This window comes from Indicator indicator, chromosome 20, assembly GCF_027791375.1.
Source record: "Indicator indicator isolate 239-I01 chromosome 20, UM_Iind_1.1, whole genome shotgun sequence".
NCBI classification, from domain to species: domain Eukaryota; kingdom Metazoa; phylum Chordata; class Aves; order Piciformes; family Indicatoridae; genus Indicator; species Indicator indicator.
The window spans coordinates 2,638,207-2,659,564 of record NC_072029.1 but is presented as its reverse complement, the minus strand read 5'-3'; the positions used below and the strand labels follow the sequence as shown (position 1 = coordinate 2,659,564).

The 21,358-nt window shown below is 44.5% G+C and overlaps 1 protein-coding gene across 2 annotated transcripts in view; it reads right to left on the bottom strand.

The window, feature by feature from the left end:
- WNT3A (Wnt family member 3A) overlaps nucleotides 1–21,358 on the bottom strand; it is a 95,069-nt gene that overhangs the window by 35,040 nt on the left and 38,671 nt on the right. Inside the window, exons 1-2 of one of the 2 annotated variants that reach the window (XM_054390028.1) lie at nucleotides 10,119–10,135; nucleotides 4,598–4,839 (exon numbers count right to left, since the gene is read on the bottom strand). In XM_054390028.1, coding sequence (XP_054246003.1) covers nucleotides 4,598–4,724 — 127 coding nt within the window. In that variant the 5' untranslated portion in view covers nucleotides 4,725–4,839; nucleotides 10,119–10,135. Of the gene's footprint in view, nucleotides 1–4,597; nucleotides 4,840–10,118; nucleotides 10,136–21,358 lie in introns of those variants that run through there. The other variant, XM_054390027.1, reaches the window with a different exon arrangement.

The following is a 21,358-nucleotide window of genomic DNA, read 5'->3' as shown; positions in this document are numbered from 1 at the left end:
ACAGAAGCTGCCTGGACAAGGACATCTCTTTGCCGGATAGGAGCAGGGCTAACCCTGGGGTGGGGAGGCACAAAAAGTTGGGTTGCTCCACCTCTTTTGTGGCTCTCATCATTTCCCCTCTAGCAGGGACGATGGCACGATTATTTCCGGACTGAATTTATGCCTCCAAGTTTCCACATCAGCCATTAGACTCTCATTTGTCCGCTGGGGAGTTTGATGTATGTCCTCAGAGGGCACATCCGACGGGCGCAGGCGCTCGACAAAGCAACAGGACGCGCGTCCGCCCCGGCTCCTTCCAATCCCCCACTCTGCATGTTGCTGAACATCCCAAAAAATACCCACACCCTCCCCACCCCCCCCCAAAAAAAAAAAAATAAAGCAAAGCAAAGCAAAAGGGCTGGTGAAGCTTCTTCCAAAGGTTGCATGAGTGTTAAACTCTAATCAACAAGCCCCATCGGCGAAAGCTGAAAGAATCCGAGCCCTCCCTTACAAAGCATTTAATCCAGTTTGGCGTAACCTTTGACATTATTAGGGATCTCAGTGACCCTAATCCAATCAGATTGATTAACTAAAGAGGAGACCCCATAAGCTGACCCCCCTCTGGCCTCTGCTATTTAGTCCTGACCAAACAGTGGGAGCGACGTGCTGTATTTACACCACAATGGGGCCGCGCTGAGAACCTGTTTCATTACAGAGCGACTTAAACTCCCATTACTCCATCAATGTATCATTCTTCAATAGTTCATTAAAAGCTGCTCCTCCACAATAACTATTAACCATTTCTCAGCCCAGCTGGCAGGTTTAAAGCCCCAGCCAGTCTTTAGCAGAAGGAGGTGGGAGTGAGTGAAAGAAATAGGATAGACAAGGGCTCCCTTTTTATATTTAAACGAACTGGGGGGGGCTTAAATAGTTTGAGGTAATTTACTTTTATTGAAAGGGGGGAGGGATTTTGACTTAATTATGTGCTGAGGGTCCTTTAAAGAGACAGGGACATGATAAGGGGTTTGTTGTTTTGGGTTTTTTTTCACAGAGTCACCATGTTTGGAAAAGAGTTCTAAGGTCATAGAGTGACAGAATTGTTTCAGTTGGAAAAGACCTCTAAGATCGAGTCCAACTGTCAACCCAAGGCCACCATGGCCATTAAACCATGTCCCAAAGTGCCATGTCCATAGGTTTCTCAAACACATTCAAGGATGGAGACTCCACCACCTCCCTGGGCAGCCTCTTCTAATGCCTGACCACTCTTGCAGTAGAGACCATCAAGTCCAACCTTTATCTAACTCTGCTAGGGACACTACTACACCATATCTTTGAACACCATGTCTAGATGACTTTTAAATACATCCAGGGATGGTGATTTAACCACTTCCCTGGGCAGCCTGTTGCCTGTTCCAGTCTTTGATATGGTTTAGTCAAGGACTTGTCAGTGTTAGGTTAATGATTAGGATTCACGATCTTAAAGGTCTTTTCCAATCTATTGAGATTCAAAGAGAGCTTGCATGGCATTGAGAGATGACAAAATGCACCACAAGATGAACAGCTTAGAATCTCAGAATCATTAATGTTGGAAAAGATATCTTCAGCCCATAAAAGCTAAAAGTGGGGTGAAAGACGATTTCCAATGCATGGCACTAAAAGGTGAGATGGAAAATGTCTCTTAGGTTGCACTCTTTCTGTTGTCAGTGATGACATGTCCTGCTACTGCATTCTCTAAAGTGTCATCCTTCAACTCAAAAATCTTCCCTTGTCCTTAGGAAACTGAAAGATCCAGCAACTGTCTTATAAACTCCTAAACCTCTCAGGTAAGTGTCTGGCCTTAAGCTTTGGTGATCACTTAAGGTCGTGTGGCTGTGGCCATGTTCTGCTTCACTGCTTCCCACAACACAGGTGAAAAAACAAAAGAGAGCAAGTTCTTCCTCTCCAGGAATCACTCTGTTAGAAAAATTCAAGTGAGAGGTTCTTTCTGCTATTCAGGAGTTGAGATCTGAACTTCTAGGAGTCTAGAAATCATATGAACTATAGCCTTTTATGTATGACTGATAGATAATTAGGCATAGGTAGAGGGAGAGAGACCAGATTCACTTCTCTTCCTATGTAGGCACCCTGTTTTTTTTTTTTTCATTTCCAATAGTTTAGGGTACCCAAGACACCTATCTCCTAGGTGCAACAGTTGCACCTATCTCAGTCTTCTTCATGGACCTGCACAGACACCAAGACCACAAATGAGCAAAACCCTCTTCCAGCAGCCCTGTCACAGCTTCTCCTCCTGTTACTACCTGAATCATTCCCTATGCAGGTAGCACAGCATGGTGAGGAAGGGGACTCTGTTCCCTTTGAATAGGGAACATTTATTCCACAGCTAAGAACTTGCCAAATAAAGGAACAGCTAGATGGAATGAGGGATTTCTGCTTTTTGCAGCTCTTTAGTGGTGCCTTAGCAGTGCTGGGTTAATGGTTAGACTTGGCAATCTTAGAACTCTCTCCCAACCAAAATAATTCTATGATTCAGTATGTCCAGAGTGACATATGATGAGCTAGAGGGACATAAGACCAAGTCTGTCAAGTAATGCCTCCAAACCCCATCAAGTCTGAATCCCCTGAACATCACCATTCCCTTGTCACCAAGGTGATGAATAATATTGCTGTTTAATATCTGATTTGTTAGTTCTGGATATGGAAATGTTAGAATACATAAACCATAAATATATATAGTTGCAGCTAAAACATGGAATCAGCATGGTTTCAGTTGGAAGAGTCTGGCTTTAGATGAGACATCAGAATATGGCATCACAGAATGGTTTGAGTTAGAAAAGAGTCTAGCTCTAGATGAGAGATCAGAATATGGCTCCTAACAGGACCAGAGTCTGAGGACAGTTTGGCACCACTGAATCACAGCTTGAGCTTAGCCCTGAATTAGCAATAGATACCAAAGCAAGGAGGAGCCCAGACAGTGGGGCAGCCTCAGTGAGATCTGAACCTAGAAAGTATCTCCTGAAGGCATTAAAATCATTATTTTTATCAATGCAAGAATTGTAGATAGTCATGTCAGGTAAAAGGGAGTTTGTGCTGAGGGAGGATGGGGTCCTTACTGACCCAGATGAGAAGCCCCACTTAGATCTTGGGTGACTTGAAATACAATCTGCAAAATAGAGTTTTGCTTGCTTGCTTTCTTTTCTCTCTTTTTCTCCTTCTCTCTTTCTGGGTAGGAGCTCAAATATGTTCCTACCCTGGGGGATCTGCCGCACAAGAATGCAACTGAGCTGTTTTTTTGGGTTTTTTTTGTTCTCCCCCCCCCCTCCTGCTGTAGGTGAAGCAAAACTGAAGGGTGGTTTGATTCTCCCTGAAGGAACAACATTCTTCAGCTATGAAATCGTCCCAGCCTTCCTTCCCTCCCTCAGCCAGGCTACTGGAAGGTGCAGTCTCAAGCAGGGACTGACCCTTTGTGTCGACACTCTTGTGAGATCAGAATGTTTGGCAGCTTGCAGGATCAGGGTTCCTTCAGTCAGCAAGGAGGTGAGGGTCACTTTCCCCATGCAGGGGATAGAATTGTTAGAGGGGTTTTGGAGCACCTGATTTAAGACCATTTGGGAGCAGGAGGTACTACATTTGTCCTTGATGAGGCAAAGACTTGAAAAAGTCAAAGCCCAGTTCTTAGGGGCTAGAATGTTATGATATAATATGGGGAGGGACTATTTGCAAGGGCTTGTAGTGCCAGGATAATGGACAATGGCTTCAAGCTGGAAGAGGGGAGATTTAAAGTGGAGATTAGGAAGAAATTTTTTACAGTGAAGGTGGTGAGATACTGGAACAGGCTCCCCAGGGAAACTGTGGACACCTCATCCTTGAAAGTGTTCAAGGCCAGGTTGGACAAGGCCTTGAGCACCCTGGTCTAGTGCAAGGTGTCCCTGTCCACGGCAGAGAGGTGTGGAACTAGATGATCTGTAAGGTTCCTTCCAGCTCAAACCACTTACACTGATGAGGCACAGATGTACTTGATGTCCTTATGAGAAAGTTTAATAACCTTCCCATCTCTACAAAAGACCTTCTGGGTCAGGTTTGAGCTGCTTGGGTCGTGCCCTGGTCATCAAAATTTTCCCTCCCTGTGTCACATGTCAACTCTATCAAGCTCAATTCCTGTCTCCAGCAGGCCAGTTAATGTGATACTTTATCACAGTCTCACAGTTTATCAGAGGGTGGAAGGGACCTCAAAAGATCATCAGGTCCAACCCCCCTGCCAGAGCAGGATCACTTAGAGTAATCCACACAGGAATGCATCCAGGTGGGGTTTGAAAGTCTCCAGAGAAGGAAACTCCACAACCCCACCCTGGGCAGCCTGTTCCAGGGCTCTGTCACCCTCACTGTAAAGAAGTTTCTCCTCATGTTGAGCTGAAATCTTCTATGTTCAAGTTTGAACCCCTTGTTCCTTATCTTATCACTGTGAACCACCCAAAAGAGCCTGCCCCCCTGCACTTGACACCCAGAAGCAAATGAGTTTATCCACATCAGAAGCAAATGAGTTCACAATAGGTTTCTCAAGATCTCTGATGCTACTCCACCAGGGAGGTGGCTGTCACCAAAGCTGTAGCACTGCACTCACCTTTATCTAGCACAGGCCCGAAGATGGCTAAGCTGTCATTGACAGTTGTGCAGTTCCACCTCCTCCCTCGAAACTGGTGTTGGCATTCCTGGATCCCAATCTTTACCCCTTCTGCCACGCTGGGCATGATCTCCACATAGTTCCTACAGAAGCGTAGCTGCTTGGGAACCAGTCCTGGGATGCTCCCGCAGAGGATGGGCTGAGTCCCCAGGGAGGAATATTGGTGACCAATTGCCAAGGACCTGGAAAAAAGAAAAGGACAGGGAAAAAGAGATGCTGTCAGGCTGGCTTTCACCTTTTCACTTGGTTCATGAGAATGGGGACAGAAAAGCAGTATCTGGGGTTCCTCTGCATTTCCCTCTCCCACTGCCATCCCCCTCCAAAACAATAGCATCTCTCTTTTGAAGTTCTACCTTTAATATCCTCCTTCCATTTCCTTCATGCTCTCAAAGCTTTAATCCATCACGATGTTCCTTCCCAAAGATGCTCAGCTCATACAGGTAGCTTCCTCTGCAACCAGAGGGTCAAAGAGAATCACAGAATCCCAGCATGTTGGAGGTTGGAAGGGGCCTCTGGAGATCATCTATTCCAATCTCTCTGCTAAAACAGGATCACCTACAGCAGGTTGCCCCAGATCATAATGTCCAGGTGGGTTTGGAATCTCTTCAGAGAAGGAGACTCTACAACCTCTCTGGGCAGTCTGCTCTAGGGCTTCAGAACCCTCACACCAAAGAAAATGTGAGCAGAGAGGGAAGAGAGTGAAAAGGAGATAGTCAGGTGCCATGTCTCAGTAGCTTCCCAGTCTCATCTCAATCCTTTCCAGACAAGGGAGACATCCCTTGTGGAGCCCAAGTGACTCTAAGTAAGAGTCTAGAACCAAGATCATGAAGTTCTCCAGCAAATAAATTTTAGGTGGACAAACTAGGAGGTGGGAAAACAAAGAATTTTAACCTAATTTTCTAAACTTAGATGTTTCTCCCAAACTCAGCCGGGCTTCCAGGAGAAGATTAATCTCACTTTAGAGGACAATTCACTCTACCCTAGGGAGGGAAGGTGAGACAGAGAGTATGAACTGCTCCCCAGGAGTGCCTCTCTTTCCACTGAATTAAAAGAGGAAGGAAGGCAGCTGAGACTGGCCAGGAACTGTGTTCATCTTCTGATGTCTACAACAGACATCTCCAGCTGATCTCCTCACCCCAGCCTGTTCTGTGGTCAGTCAGTGGAGAGAAACTGGCACTTCTGGGCACGATTCATCTGCCCTGTTTTAGATGTCTGCTTTGGGATAAGGTGAATCATGGCCTTGCCTCCATGCATTGGCTGGACTACCAAGGCAGCCTGGGTGAGTGGTTGAGTGGGATATAACTGCACTGTAAAAGTCTCCAGATGAATCATGCCATGACATCTAACAACTGGGATGGCTGAGTTCCTTGACATAGTCCCACCCAGGAAAGCTAAGCACTCTGTTGAAGCCCATGCAAAAAGCTCAGCTGTAGGAAGGAGGCAAGTTCCTGCAGGAGCCTGCAGAAACCCACAGGAGGAGACCAAGGAGAAGGAGAGGACACAGTTAACTTGTTTACCCTATCTAAGCAGCTTGATGTGGGTTTTCTTGAGCTTTAGATTAATTCAGGGAACAACTACAGGCAGAAAAGCACCTGTGAAATGGGGCCCATGCCAAGCCAAAGGGTGCTCTCACTTGGATTGCACTGTGGACATTTTGGTGGTGCTATTAAATTGCATACAAAACACTGCATCAGTTTCTGGACAGGAGGCACTTTTCTAAAACACAGTTTCAGGCTTCAGAGTCCTTGTTGAGTGTGTCACCCCTGTAGTCTTGTTGAGAATGTGGAGTCTTAGGGTGTTACATCTCCAAATCTCAACCCATTCAAATCCCTGAGGACTGTGAGGTATTCACTGATGTCTAAGTTTAGGTTCAGGAGCCAGGTGGTCCTTATGTCTGTAAACAGTGGGTAGAAATATCTTAGAATCATAGAATCAGTCAGTGTTGGAAGGGACCACAAGGCTCAGCCAGTCCCAACCCCCCTGCCATGGGCAGGGACATCTCACACTACATCAGGCTGGCCAGAGCCTCATCCAGCCTGGCTGCAAACACCTCCAGGGCTGGGGCCTCAACCACCTCCCTGCACAACCCATTCCAGGCTCTCACCACTCATGGGGAAGAACTTCTTCCTCATGTCCTTCATTGAAGCTTCCAGAGAAGAGCATTACCTTGGTTGCTATGACTCATATGAATCTGAGGAAAAAATTCTTTCCTTTGAGGATGACAGAACACTGGGACAGGCTGCCCAGAGAGGTTGTGGAGCCTCCTTCTCTGAAGAGATTCCAAACCCACCTGGACATGGTCCTGTGAACCTGCTCTAGGTGACCCTGCTTTAGCAGGGGTGGTTGGATTAGATGATCTCCAGGGGTTTCTTCCAGCCCCTCACCATTCTGTGAGCTCTCAGAAAGTAGTTCAGTCACTCTACAAGGAATTGAAGATGGCTATTTGCAGTATCTAAGGTTAACTTTGGTGTAAACATCTGTAGAGCTTATTCCCACATCAACAGAGTCACCAACATCCTTCTCAAAGCTTTCAAAAGTGACCCATTCAGTTGCCACCAGAGACAAAGTACCCACTGAGACAGAATCAACCTGCTGTAGGCTCCATCCATCCTGCTGTGACACCAGGAGGACCTCCTTGAGCTATTTCAATAGAACCTGGGTGAAACTTTAGGATTCCAGTCTCAAAAACTTTCATTTATTCATGCCTGTCTCTGTTTTATGTTTTTTTGTTGGTGGTGGAATGAAAATCCCAGTCACAGGGTGAAGAGTTTATAGTTTTGTGCCCTTAACTATTCATTTCCATTGCTGAGAAGATCACCTAAGATTTAAAAAAACAAAAAAAAAAAAAAAGAAACCTTGTAGGAATACTTTTAATTGTTTTTCACACTGCTCCCTTCCCAATACAGGAGGGAAACAGTCACACCTTGCTTTGATCTGTGTTACAGTCTGGAAAGTTTAATCTGCAAAAGACAATCTCCAGCAAGAGTCTTGTTCTCAAGGCGTCATCAGGCACCGAGACAGTGCAATGCAAATTGGGCATTCCTGGAGGAGTCTGTAGTCACTTGACTTTCAGCTCCAGATCCAGGGTGGGATCTCAAAACATCTCTCCAGGAACAGTGCCTCTTCTGAGCATAGTCCTTTTCCTAGCCCACTCCCAGATTCTGGAGTCTTCAGAGGTCCCTTCCACCCCCTAACATCCTGTGATCCCGTGATAACATCTAGCAGCTCACTCTCTTCTGGGCTCTGCTTCCAGCTTCCAGTAGTAAACACTTTCTGCCTCTCTCTAAAGTCGATTTATCTTTGGGAGAACCAAGTCCTTTCAGCTTTCTGTCATTTTTATTGATCATATGAACTTTATGAACCTTCCAGCTCTTCCCTAACTCCAAGAAACCACAACAAACCAACAACCAAACCCTTTAGAAAACTCTGTCAAAGTCTATAAAGATCATAATCTCATTTCAGTGTTGCTTAACTCTCCAGGAGTTCCCATCATTCATCTTTTCCTCACTGTTTCCAAAGGTTAAACCTGTCTTGGGCATTTCCCCCTTTCCTGCCATCTGCTTCTAAACTGCCTTCTGCACGTGGGTGAGTTTGAGAATGTGGTGTCAAGAAACGAGCCAAGTTTCACCTACTGTGGTCTAACCAAGCATCACCTTTCAATTTCTTAAACACCAACACTTCCTGCATGCAATGATACCACCCTCTTTTCCACTGCAGAATTCATGAGGCACTCAGGTTTGCAAACACACTCATCCCTAGAACAGGTTCTGCTCAAGTTTGAACCAAGAAGGGTCAAAGAGCTGCTGCTTTTCAAACCAATTAGCCTTTTCTTCCCCTTAGCTCAGGAGGAGCCGTGAAAACACTGTTCTGTATGTCCACAGCCAAAGTTCTTGGCTTATCTTTAAGCTTTGCATGCCCTGAAGTGTTTAATTCAGCCTTCAGTGAGCATTTTTCTTTGCCAACACACCTAGAGAGCTCTTCATTTCCCTTATCTCAGTATATCTGCTCCTTCAGCAGAGCCGTTGTAACTAAGTACCTGGCCACCTTCTTCATAACATTTCATCTGCCCTCCCTCTTGGAAAGGACACCAGAGCCAGCTGATGAGGAAGAAATATGCAGGCACTGTGTGCTCATAGCTTTCTCTGAAAAAGAGAAGGCTGCAGTTCTGGATGGCCTTGCTCTACAGCACCACTCTACTGACTTCTCAAGGTCCCTACCTACTCAGTGTGGCTGTCAAATGGCCCTGACACATCACTAGCAGCATGTATTTGTACATACACTTACTTTCTTCTTCCTGAATTCAGCTGATCATGAACTCTGTAGGAGCTCTCTTTTGCCATTCATCTTGGAGAGGCCTTTTGCTGGCTCCAAGTGTGGCTGAGAACTTCCTCAGCGGATGTCCTTCTGGAGTCCTCAGCACAGGTGAAATAAGTGCATTTATTGATGTTGTACAGCAGGAGTGTAACTTGTCTAGTGGCCCAGGATAAGACTCAGAGACCACTGAAGTCCTCACTTACTATTCAGAAGTGACTCCCTTTACCTTCCACAGATGCCAGCTGGCAGCCTGTCCTCCAGAAAAAGTCAGGGGATGCCCACCTGCTTCTAACAGAGGGGTCTTCTTCCTTGCTGCTCCCCTAACAGGATGGTGTCACAACTCCTCCAGACCTTTTTTCATAATCTGCTTCAGTTCCACAGAGGTTCACCTCACTCTCTTTTCTTTTCTCACTCATTTTCTCTGCCTCATGCTAGTGCCACGTTCAGCTCTCGGAAGATGAATCCCAACCATGCTATGAAGAAGAGAATAAGTTGTGCAGAGCTGTCTAACTAAAAAAGATGCACACTCAGAGCACAGCCTTGGTGTTAGGACACTAAAATATGGAAATGAAGAAAGTGGCTGGAGATGTCTACATAGGTTCTGTCAAGCTCCTAAGGAAAACCCAGCAAGGGTTGTTTCACATCTCCTCATGGCAAACCAGGTGGACCCCCAGGAGAGCTGCTTCCAAGCGATGAGTGGCCAACCCTTATTTCATCATACAGCATCAGAAACGGGCCCTCTCTGGTACCCTTTTCATAGTCACCCATACACATAGCATGAACTTCATGCAACTGAGGATGCCTGAAAACACATCTGGGGAGAACAGAGCTATTAGCAGGCTACCAAGCTGCAAAGAAAAAAAGGAAACTTGCAATGGTCAACAGCACCTGAGTGCTCAAGAGGTTTTTAAAATAAGATCTGTAGGTCAGCTCTTATTCATTTCCCACAAACCCTCACCACACAGCTTAAGGACTGAGGTGCTCAGCTAAAATGGACAGCAGGAATCTGAGAAGGATGTTCCAGAATGTCTCAACCAGAGCTAGGGACCTCAGCATAGGAGATTTAGTCAAGCCAACTGTCTTCTTTTACCCTCCTATAGCCTGCATCAATTCCCAATTTTCACGAAACTTTTCCATAGCTTTGAACCACCAGCCCAGAGGCCAGGTGGATGGACAGGCAGAAAACTCAATAAATCTACCTTCTTTTATTGGCATGCTTTCTCACACACACACACCAAAGGGGCAATATTCTAGCATATATTCTCATTATTTTTCTGTTTTCCTATGAAAATGAAAACACAGCTTGGAGGAAGCTTAGAACAGAAAGAAAGGAAATAGAACTTTCCCAATCCTGTCACTTTTAAGTGGAAAAGGAGCTCATTCTGCAAATTAACATCAATCTTGGAGAGAAATTTGTCTTCTATGGCCTTACAACTGTCCTAAAGCTGAATGGTTACAAAACGTGAACAGCAATGATGTCTTAATTGGCAATTTAGCTGAAAAGTTGAAAACTGCCTTAACAGAGATCAGCAAAGTAGTGTGTCTGGCTCTGGAAAACAGAAAAGCAGAGAATTGTTTTGCTTGGAAAAGGCCTCCAAGGTCATCATGTCCATCAACCTAAGATCACCATGGCCACTAAGCCACTTTCCAAAGGACCACGTCCACACCTTCCTTAAGCACCTCCAGGAACAGTGACTCTCTCATCTCCCTAGGCAGCCTGTTCCAGTGCCTGACCATTCTTGCAGCAAAGAAATTGTTCCTAATATCCAACCTAAACTTCCCCTGGCACGATTTCAAGCCATTTCCTCTTGTTCTATCTCCTAGCGGGAAAAAAAAATATTGCTCCAGTTTGAGGGTTTGGTTTCTTTGGTTGCCCAGTAAGAAGCAAACCTCAGCCTAAACAGTCTAATGAAAGAGATGACATATTTTAGCTCAGACATTCTGAGTGTCTGTAACATTGATTGCAGTGGGGTCTCCAGCATCTCTGAGCATCTGGTTCACAAAGAGAACCAAGAGATCTAAGCCTGTTATTATTTAGCCTGGCAGGGGTGGTGGGATTGTGTGCTCTGGACTTGATGATTTCAGAGGTCTCTTCCAACCTTAGCAGTTCTATGCTTTGACAGATCAAATTCACTGTGCAGATATCTGTCCTTTCAGATTTTTTTTTTCTATCTGGAAAAAAACCCACCTGGCTGAAACCTGCCAGATCAACTCTTCTTCCCATTTCTCTCCTTAGATATCTCCTTTTCCATCCTGAGGTAGAGCACAAGAGCTGTATTTAAATTCTTTCACTCTTCTAGCCCATAAAGTATGTTCATAATTGTGCAGCTGGGTCTGATCCTGCAATCACACAGGGCATGAATAATTCCCTCACCCTTGTCCTGCATTAATAATAATGATGGTGCTGATGATGCAGCATTGTATTTGGCACCTTTCATCAGAGGATCTCTCAGCGTGGGACTCATCTCACCCGACTCTGACCATTTGAAAATTAGACATCTCAGCTAAGTTAGCTGTCTACTGGAGTCCATGGAGCAAGATCAGCATCTCCAGAGGGCAAATCAGCCTATCCTAAGACTGATGCCTCAGATAGGTGGGTTGAATCACTGGAGATGCCCAGGAGGCAGCACTGGTCGTGGAAAAGGGATGAGGATAAGCTAGACACCTCATTTTTAGCAAGCTAAAGGTAGGGACCAGGAATTTCACCAGGAATTCCACCTTTTTTTTTGTTTTGTTTTGTTTTGTTTAATCTCAGAAAACCCTGGAGGGCTGGTAAGGGGACGCCAAGGAAAGTTTTTGCTGAGAGCTTGAGGGCACCTATCTCTAACAGGGACCACAGCAGAGTGTTTGTAACACCCAACAGTAACTTGGGTCTGGATTTGGAAAATAACATACTCCATGGCAACTTGGAGTGGATGCTAGGAAAGTAGACTGTAATTATCTGAGTTGAGGCTTGGCCAGGACAGTGAATTCCCACAGGAACTAAGACACACCACAACACTCAGCACCTTCCACTCCAAGCACAAGATGTTGCTTTGACTTTGTCTTCCCTTAGGATCTACAGAACAGAGAAGAGGAGAGAGGATGAGCATTAACAACCTGGTTCCTTGCAAAAAGTCTCAGGAACTCTTTAATTACCCAGAAGCAATTAACAGCTCTGTTACACATATTATCTGAAAAACAACCTATCCAGCAGAATCATGGCCCCTGAAACCACACTTTCAAACTTGGCTCCAAGACATAGTGACCCTGCTATGGTCTCCAAGTCACATCCTACATCTGGAGCTTCTCCTTGGAGGTCTCCCTGCTGAGATATGCCTCCATCCAGCTCCCTTTATCTCCTCAGATGTGCCAGGATCTCAGGACAGGGTATTAGAGATGTATAAGCCTTAACATTTTAATCTGCCACCTACACTGCAGTTTATGAGCACTGTAAATCTCGTGGTTATAATGAACTCATCTAATGATATTGCTGATGGATAAATTTACCTGGGTTGAGGAACAACAGTTACTTGCAAATGAAAGAAGAGTAATTTAAAGTTTCATGTAAACACCTTTGCTGCCTTCCTTCTGACTTCTCCCAGCCTAACCCCTACCAAGGTTTCATGACAGATGGAAAATATGTCTGCATGTGCCTTTGTGATGCAACAACGGATGGGCCTGCAAGAGGACCTGCCTCTTTCTACCCACTCTAATGCTTCTATAACTTGCCTGTTGGAATCAAGTTATAGATGAAAACACAGCAAATTTTCTGGGTCAAGTGTGCTAAATGAGGGGAATGGAGGGAAGGGAGAAGGTAACACATTAGGCAACGAAAAATGCCTCCAGTACTTAAAGAGATTTAGACTCCTACTCTGGATTTCAGTAATAATTAGGAGTGTGGCTAGTCTTAACCTTCCTAGTCCCACCTCCCCCCCCAATCCCCAAAGCATTCCAACCTGAACCTTTTTTAAATGATCAGCAATATAAAGTACATATTGTGGTTTCAAAACCTCTCATTAATGTTCATCCCCTCAACTGAGGTCTGTTCTGGGCTATGTCAGTGCTAAATACCTTGGAGGACTGGGCTCCAAGACCTCAGATCCTTACAGAGATTGGATTTGGGCTTCTAAATTGCTTAAGTGCTCGGGGGAATTTTATCCTGAAACTCCTTAGTGCTGAAGCCAATTTTGAAACGAGAAGCAAGGATGGAAAAGCTCCATCCTGGTGGTGTTTGGGTAACCCTGGAAGAAAATTGTGATTTTCACTTTCCACCATTCCAATGCAGCAAGTTACTTCTCTTTCTCACCTTTTCCTCCAAAAAATGCATTTTGAGTGTGTTTGGCCACGTTGAACACACACCACTCACACACACATTCCCTCACTCAGTGGTGCACACAGACACACACACACACAGAGGTGAGTTCCTTCTTTGGCTTTCACTGAGTCATCAGGCTCACCAAATGTGTGAACTCACGCTAGAATGTTCTCCCAGAAAAATAACAAATTGATTTCATTTTTACAGGCTACAGCATGCTATATAATTGGAGACACTGCCTTGTCAACTCAGACCGGTCTGACCCGACCAGAGACATTGCTTACAGCTGTTTACGAAGCCATAAAGTTTCCTCCTCTTTGTTTTTCCTTCCTTTTGCACTCTCTCTCTGTCTCTTTCTCCCTCTCTCTTTTTCTGTTTTTTTTTTTTTTTTTTTCCTTCTCCTTTCTCCCTCTACTGAATCCTACAGCTACTTTTCATTCTGGTCATAAAATACTGTCAAGGAAAATGCAGGAAGTCTTGATTTAGAAAATCACATCAGGCTATGCTTCAAGTTAACTCTGTAATTAATGGGTCTTAAGCACACATTTAACTGAGCATACGTTTGGGGAATTGTTATTGTGCCAGGAGAGTCAGGAAGGAACTTTCTGTTACAGTTGTGTGTCTTTTTATTTATTTATTTTATTTTATTTTATTTTATTTTACTATTTTATTTTATATTATTTCATATAATTTTATTTTATTTTATTTTATTTTATATTATTTTATTTTATTTTATTTCATATTATTTCATATTATTTTATTTTATTTCATATTATTTTATTTTCTTTTATATTATTTTATATTATTTCATATTATTTTATTTTATTTTATTTTATTTATTTAAATTTTCTTTTTTTCATTATCAATACCAAATTAGCACTTTGCATTGAGCAATCTCAGGCACTGTTTATGTTTTGTTTTTGTTTGTTTGTTTGTTTTATACCCCAGATCACAGCTCTCGTTGCACGAAGCATTTTGTTATTTCTCTTTGCTGCTGCCTTCAAATCCTGATCTTTTAAGGAAGTGAAAAAAAATCTCCTGCAGCAGTTTATCTACTCCACTGAATGGAGCAGTTAGGACTGGGCAGTAGTTTTTGGGTTGTTTTTTGTTTCGTTTTGCTTTGTTTTGTGGTTTTTGTTTTGTTTGTTTTGTGGGTTTTGTTTGTTTGTTTTGTTTTTTATGTTTGCTTTGGTTTTGTTTTGTTTTAATGAATCAATTTCCCATAAAAATCATAAAATGGTTTGGATTGGAAAGGACCTTAAAGATCATCTAATTCCAACCCCACCTGGACAGAGACTCCTTCCAGGTTGCTCTCTCTCTCTCCCTCCCTATATATATATCTATATGTATAGAATCCCACCCTGAAATCTTCTTTTTTCCTCTGTCTCTGTACTTTGTACATTTGCCAAGTGCTCAGAATCTAAATGTAGCTTTTCTGGCCATTGTCAAAATACAGTTTCAAGAAGAGTTGTTCAGCCTCACTGCATGTAAACATCTTCAGTGTTTATCTTAATACATGCAGAAGCTCAGCATTGAAGTGGAATATTTTGATTTCTGTGGAAAAAAGGATTTCTGATCAAATGCCTGATTGCATGAAAAAGCTGTTTCAGTTTGAACTACTGAACTGACAAGAAAGAAAAAAAAAAAGATCCCCAAACCTGAAAGAGCTTTTCATCTCATTGCACCATCCATCAAAATCCCATTTAATGACTTTGCCATAAATTATGGTTGTGCTTCCTTTCATATCACCCATTCATCACAGAATCTGCTTCTGCTTTGGTCTGAAATGTTACCAGGCTCATCTCATTCAAGCCCTCTGAATTGCTCAGGGTCTGGTCAATACTGAATCAAATATCCCAAAGGCTTAGAAAGATACAAAGATATCTTACACTCTCTTTGAGGACCTTTTCTGGACACAAGGTGGACTTAGAACTAAGTGGAATATTTATCTGAATCTTCATAGAATTACAGAATCATAGAACCAAAGAATCACAGAATCAAAGAATCATAGAATGCTTTGGGTTGGAAGGGACCTTGGTCCACACATGTATGGGAAAAGAGCACAGAATGCTGTTGCAGTGTGGGGCTTAAAACCATCACAAATGCTTTGGGTTGGAAAGGACCTTGGCCCACACAATTATGGAAAAGAGCACAGAATGCTGTTGCAGTGTGGGGCTTAAAACCATCACAAACGCTTTGGGTTGGAAGGGACCTTGGCCCACACATGTATGGGAAAAGAACAGAGAATGCTTTGGCTTGGAAGGGACCTTGGTCCACACATAAATGGGAAAAGAATATGACAACTGGTCAGGGAAGAACTTTTCTCCAAGAATACATTGATGAGGCTGTGGCCAGCCTGATCTAGTGTGAGGTGTCCCTGCCCATGGCAGGAGGGTTGGAACTGGATGATCCTCGTGGTCCCTTCCAACCCTGACTGATTCTATGATTTTATGATTCTAAGATTTTTCAGGTCTATATTTTTCTTTTCAGAAAAAAACAACCCAACCCAAAACATAACAAACAACAACAACAAAACCAACCGATGAACCAACACCAAAAAAAAAAAAAAAACACAAAAGAAACCTACAACAGCACCACCAAAAAACACTCCAAAACCTCCAAAAAAACCCCCAACAAACCCAAAACCCCATCAAACCAACCCCAAACCCTCCAGATAAAACCCCACTCCACCCCACCCTCCAAAAAAAAAAAAAAATCATAAAGCAGCAGAGGTCAGAAACCTCCTGAACTTCTGCTTCCCCTTCTTTGGTTGCAGCAAAGGCTGACCTGTTATTAGACAACAATCCCTATGGAAGTAAGCCATGAGGAACACTACAACCCAAACCCCCAGATGAAGCCAACTCTGATTTATAGCTGAACTCTTGCAAGACTGCAACAAGACAAACGCTGAACATGAAACTATTTTGCTGCCTAAAAAAACTATTATTTTTTTTTAATGAAACAGCAATTTCTGCTGCAAAAGAGCAACTGGATTTTTTTTTTCCAAGAAACTGCTTTGCATGGGGAAAAAAAAATCCTCATGGCTCCTTGACATGTTTCAGCTAGATCTCAGTAAAATTAAGGAGGTACAGACAGATGAGTCGCTCAGAGGTACAGGAAAAATGCCAGTGTGTGTCCTGGCATTTGTGTATACCTTGAGAGGGAGAGGAAAATTGTCTCTCAAAGCTCATCTCTCACAACAGAAAGAAAAACAAGAGCAATGAACTCCACACAGACAAGGAGTTGCTGGAGCATGTCCAGAGAAGGGCAAAGAAGCTGGTGAAGTGTTCAGGGCACAAGTCTTGTGAGGAGCAGCTGGAGGACCTGGGGTTATTTAACCTGAAGAGGAGGCTGAAGGGAGCCCTCATTGCTCTCCACAACTCCCTGAAAGGAGGTTGGAGTGAAGTTGGGGTCAGTCTCTTTTTCCTAGTGTCAGGTGATAGAATGAAAAGAAATGGCCTGAAATTGCACCAGGGGAGGTTTAGGTTGGACAGGAGGAAAAATGTCTTTCCTGCAAGACTGGTCAGGCATTGGGACAGGCTGACAGAAAGCCCTGCATGTATGTAATGTGGATCAGTTCACAAGCAGCTGGCTCTTCTTAGCCATTTTCTGTGGAATCTTATGCAACAGGCCAGCCACTCCAGATGCTGGAGATTCAGGATCTCTTGGTCAAGAAAAAGTGATTTGTGTGAAAAGCTCTTCCAGTCATTTGAATAACCAAGCAGCAGACCTCAGACTGGCTTCCTGCACCATGGCTGGAGATTTATGGCACCATACATGCATCACTGGACCCTGCAAAGAAGGTCCAGGCACTCTTCTGCAGGCTCCTCCCTCTAAACTTGCTGGAGTTTGATATTTGCACAACAGGCACTGTGGCTCAAAGACTTTCTTCTCTAAGTGGTACCTTGATGTTCCTCAGAAAGCAAAACATAACTGTTCTCTAGCCTAGAAACTTCTCAGCATGATTGGTGACTCAGTGCCAGGTTGGCAGTGGTCAGGCTGATGAATGGGGAAGAAGTTCAGGTGAGAGAGAGGAAGCGTGTAGGAGGGGTAGGATTTGGAGGAAAGAAAGTGGGTAGGGAGTTGTCCTTGGAGCAGGAGAACATAACTGTAACCTCTGCCTTGGAGGATGAAACAAGATGCTGGGTGAGAGCAAACAGCCATAGCAGCAGGCTTGTTTTCCCTGGCTGGTGAGGGTAAACAGCCCTCAGTGCTCTGGGCAAGGAACCTCCTCCAGAAAGACTCTCAGAGGGTGGCAGCACCTGCAGACCTCTCCGTGCAGCATCTGAGCCTTAATGATTTCTTTCTGAAGGTGGCTGGGGAAATGCAGACAGGCTGCCAGATAGTGATCAGCTCGTGGAGGGGTGATCACTGTTAGGCCAAGATACCAGCTTTGACATGCAGCTAGGGAAGCAGCCAAGAATTTGGGAAAGCAATCCCAGCTTTCTGATGCACCTTCCTCTGCCAAGACACCTCCTGTGTTTACTTTAGAAACCAGAGACAGCCCTCCTCTTCATCATCATAATAATGAAGCTGCAGGGTCATTCAGTTTAGCAGATGGATTCATTCCAGCTTGGATTTCTCCTCCTTTACCTGCAGAACTGAGGTATCTTGGGGATTATGCAACCTTAATAATTAGGTTTCACAGCAGATCTGATCAGTGTGACAATGGAAGGCTGTGGGAAGGCAGCCCCATCAGAGAAAATCAACTTGACCCATGGATCTCATGTGGATTTGCTTTGGATCTAAAAGCCTGAGCAACCACAGGGACCATGGGGACCCCTGCAGCAGGAAGCTTGCTGCTCTCATTCATGCAACAGAAGCAGCTTTGTCTCACCAAGGAGCAATCAACCAAATTGCTCAGCTCCAGATTTTGGCTTTCCCATGCTTGTAGATCCTACTACATCCTTCCCTTTCTTGTAGATTTATCTGGCAGTGCCTATCATAGCAGGGAAAGAGACAGAAAGCTGCAGGAATAGTCTCTTGCATTTATTCTCTAATCAAAACCTTAAATTCTGGATGTGACTGTGCTGAAATCCTCAAAAGCCTCACAAAGGTTTTTTTCCATGGTGAACAGGCAGTGTACAGAGCACCAAACCCAGGCCAGTGTTGGGCTTAATCTGCTAAGGTTTTCATTTTTACGCAGGAGGTTCCACCTCAACATGAGGAGAAACTTCTTTCCTGTAAGGATGATGGAGTCCCTGGAGCAGGCTGCTCAGAGAGGTTGTGGAGCCTCTTCTCTAGAGCCTTTCAAGACCTGTCTGGATGTGTTCCTGTGTGACCTGCCCTTGATGACCCTGCTTTGGTGGTGGGACTGGACTCTATGATCTCCAGAGATTCCTTCCAACTTCTAACAAAGAATCTGTCTGCCTTAGAACACTGAAAAGAAGAAATCGAAAGGAGAGGGTTTTGCTAATCAGAACTGTTTATCTGAATAAATCAGTTTTAGTTTCTTTTCCTTTTCCCTTTCTTTTTCTCAATAAGAAATTTCCAGCTGCCCATATTGTCTGGAAAAGAGAAAGTTCAGTTTTCAACATATTAAGTGGGACAAAGATGTTACAATTACTATAGTTGAAGGACCTGCAGAGTGCTCAACTAATTAATTAATTAATGGCACTCCACAAATTACCACCAAAGTTTAGAGGTCAGCAGGAATAAGAAGGGATCAGCTGTCTCACACAAAGCAGGGACACCTGCAGATTGACAACACGAAGATGCCAGAGCTTCTAAACACTTCATCTGCAGGATGTTAGCCCATTCATAACCAACTAGGAGGGCAAAGAGAAAGCTTTCTTTGGAAGGAGCAGTCTATTCCCTAACTGCAAGGCTGAGAAGATCAAAGGCAGCCAAACCATGCACAGAAGAACACCTTTCCCCTTCATGCCACCATCAGATGTTTTCTGCCTTCTGCTCCCTTCCCTTCCCGTGTGTACCCACGCAGGGACTCACCTGTTGACACATCCCTGTCTTTGAAGGCACCATTGAAAGTTTTTCTGCTCTAGCACACCCAAACATCGACCAGAGACATGGAGTGCCCTCAAGGAACTCTTTCTTACACCTTTTTCATCCTGCTAATACTCACTAACAGCATTCTGAAACGAGAGGTTCAGAACAAGGTAGGTCAAACTTCCAAACCCCAAGGAGGTGTTCTGAGACAGGAGAGGGACAGTTTGGATGACCATGCAGGAGCATCTTTCTCCCTTCCAGCTGTGACTGAGGGTTGCACCTGGCTTCTAGCTGCCACACCAAGAGAGCACAGGTCTTCTTCTGTAGCATCTATGTGGCAGCTACCAGCCCCATTTGGGTGTCTTGGGTACCACAGGGAAGAGTAAAGTGATTGTCCCTCTCTGCTCTGCTCTCTTCAGTCCCCACCTGGAATACTTCATCCAGTTCTGGTGCTGCCCACACAAGCAGGTCATCAGACTGCTGGGGTGAATCCAGAGGAAAGCTGCAGATATGATTAGAGGATTTGAGCACCTCCCCTATGGGGACAGGCTGAGGGAGGTGGGGCTGTTCATCCTGGAAAAGAGAAGGCTAAGGGAAAACCTTATAGCTCCCCCCTGAAGGGGGGAGACCCTCAGTGGGACACAAAATTCTGAACTGAAGATTCATAGAATCATTACAGTTGGAAAATAACTCTAACATCATCAAGTCCAGCTTGATGATCTTAGAACTCTAAGATCATCAACACCACCATGCCCACTAAACCATGCCCCAAAGTGCCATGTCTAGACACCTTTTGGACACCTCCATGGATGGTGACTCCACCAGGTGCCTGGGGAGCCTGATCCAATGCTTGACCACTCTTGCAACATGTAAAGTTTTCCTAATATCCAAACTATACCACTGGCTAATACAGAACCAGTGTCCTCAGAAAGGTACCCAGTCTTGCTCAAAAGAGATCCAGAGATGGGGAATCTACCAGATTTCCTCTTGGGATGTGCTTCCCACCTTTGCTGGGTAGAGCAAACCACTTGTGGCAGTGGTGGCAACTATAGACCACACTCCAGGGACTTGTGCAAAAAGAATATAGCTTTCCAGATGTGGACCTTGCAGGTGATAATTTGGATCTGTTGGAGAGGGTCCAGAAGAGGCCACAAAGATGATCAGAGTGCTGGAGCACCTCTCCTACAAGGGCAGGCTGAGCAAGTTTCTGTTCTGCCTGGAAAAGAGAAGGCTTCCAGGAGACCTTATAGCAGCTTCCCAGTACCTGAAAGGAGCTGACAGAAAAGATGAAGAAGGACTATTTATAAGGTCCTGTTGTGATAGGACAAGGGGCAATGGTTTTAAACTAGAGCAGGGCAGATTTAGATGGGATATTAGCAAGTTCTTCTTCACTATGAAGGTGGTGAGGCACTGGAATGGGTTGCTCAGAGAAACTGTGGATACCTCATCCCTGGAAATGTTTGAGACCAGGCTGGATGAGGCTTTGAGCAACCTGCTCTAGTGGGAGGTGTCCCTGCCCATGACAGTGGGGTTGGAACGAGGTGATCTTTAAAGACCCTTCCAACTCAAGACTCTGTGAATCTTAACTCCACTGAAAACAGTGAGACCTGAATCCTGTCTAGAATAGGAAGAAAGAAGAGGAAAACAGTCATTCCCTTACAATTTTTAATCTGATTTTGATCTAATTCCCTAAAAATAATAATTAGAGGCTTCCCTGTAGTATATCATTCATTCCTTCTGCTGAAAAGTAAGATTGGAAGGAAACATGTTGGATCTCTCCTGGAAGGGCTTCTGCTGGTGTTATTCAGTTGAATGAGGGTGATGTCACCAGCTGAAGAGGGAGTCCATGGTGGGGAGGTGGGGAAGGCTTGCACTGTGTAAGTAGGCTCACTGGGGAGGCCAGGGACCTACCTCTCCTCCACCCCATGCTGCTTTCCTCTTGGCTCCCCACCATGCTAACCTTCTTTTCCTCTCCAAGCAGCAAGCTGCTGCTGCTGTTATTGACACATATTTCAAACAAGCCTGTGCAAGGGACTGGAGACACATTACATTGCACATGGTGCCCCGGGCCACAGATTCGCCTCCTTACACCGACAGCACGTTTGGCTTCAGAAGGAATGTGCAGGCCTTCACCTCCAGCTATT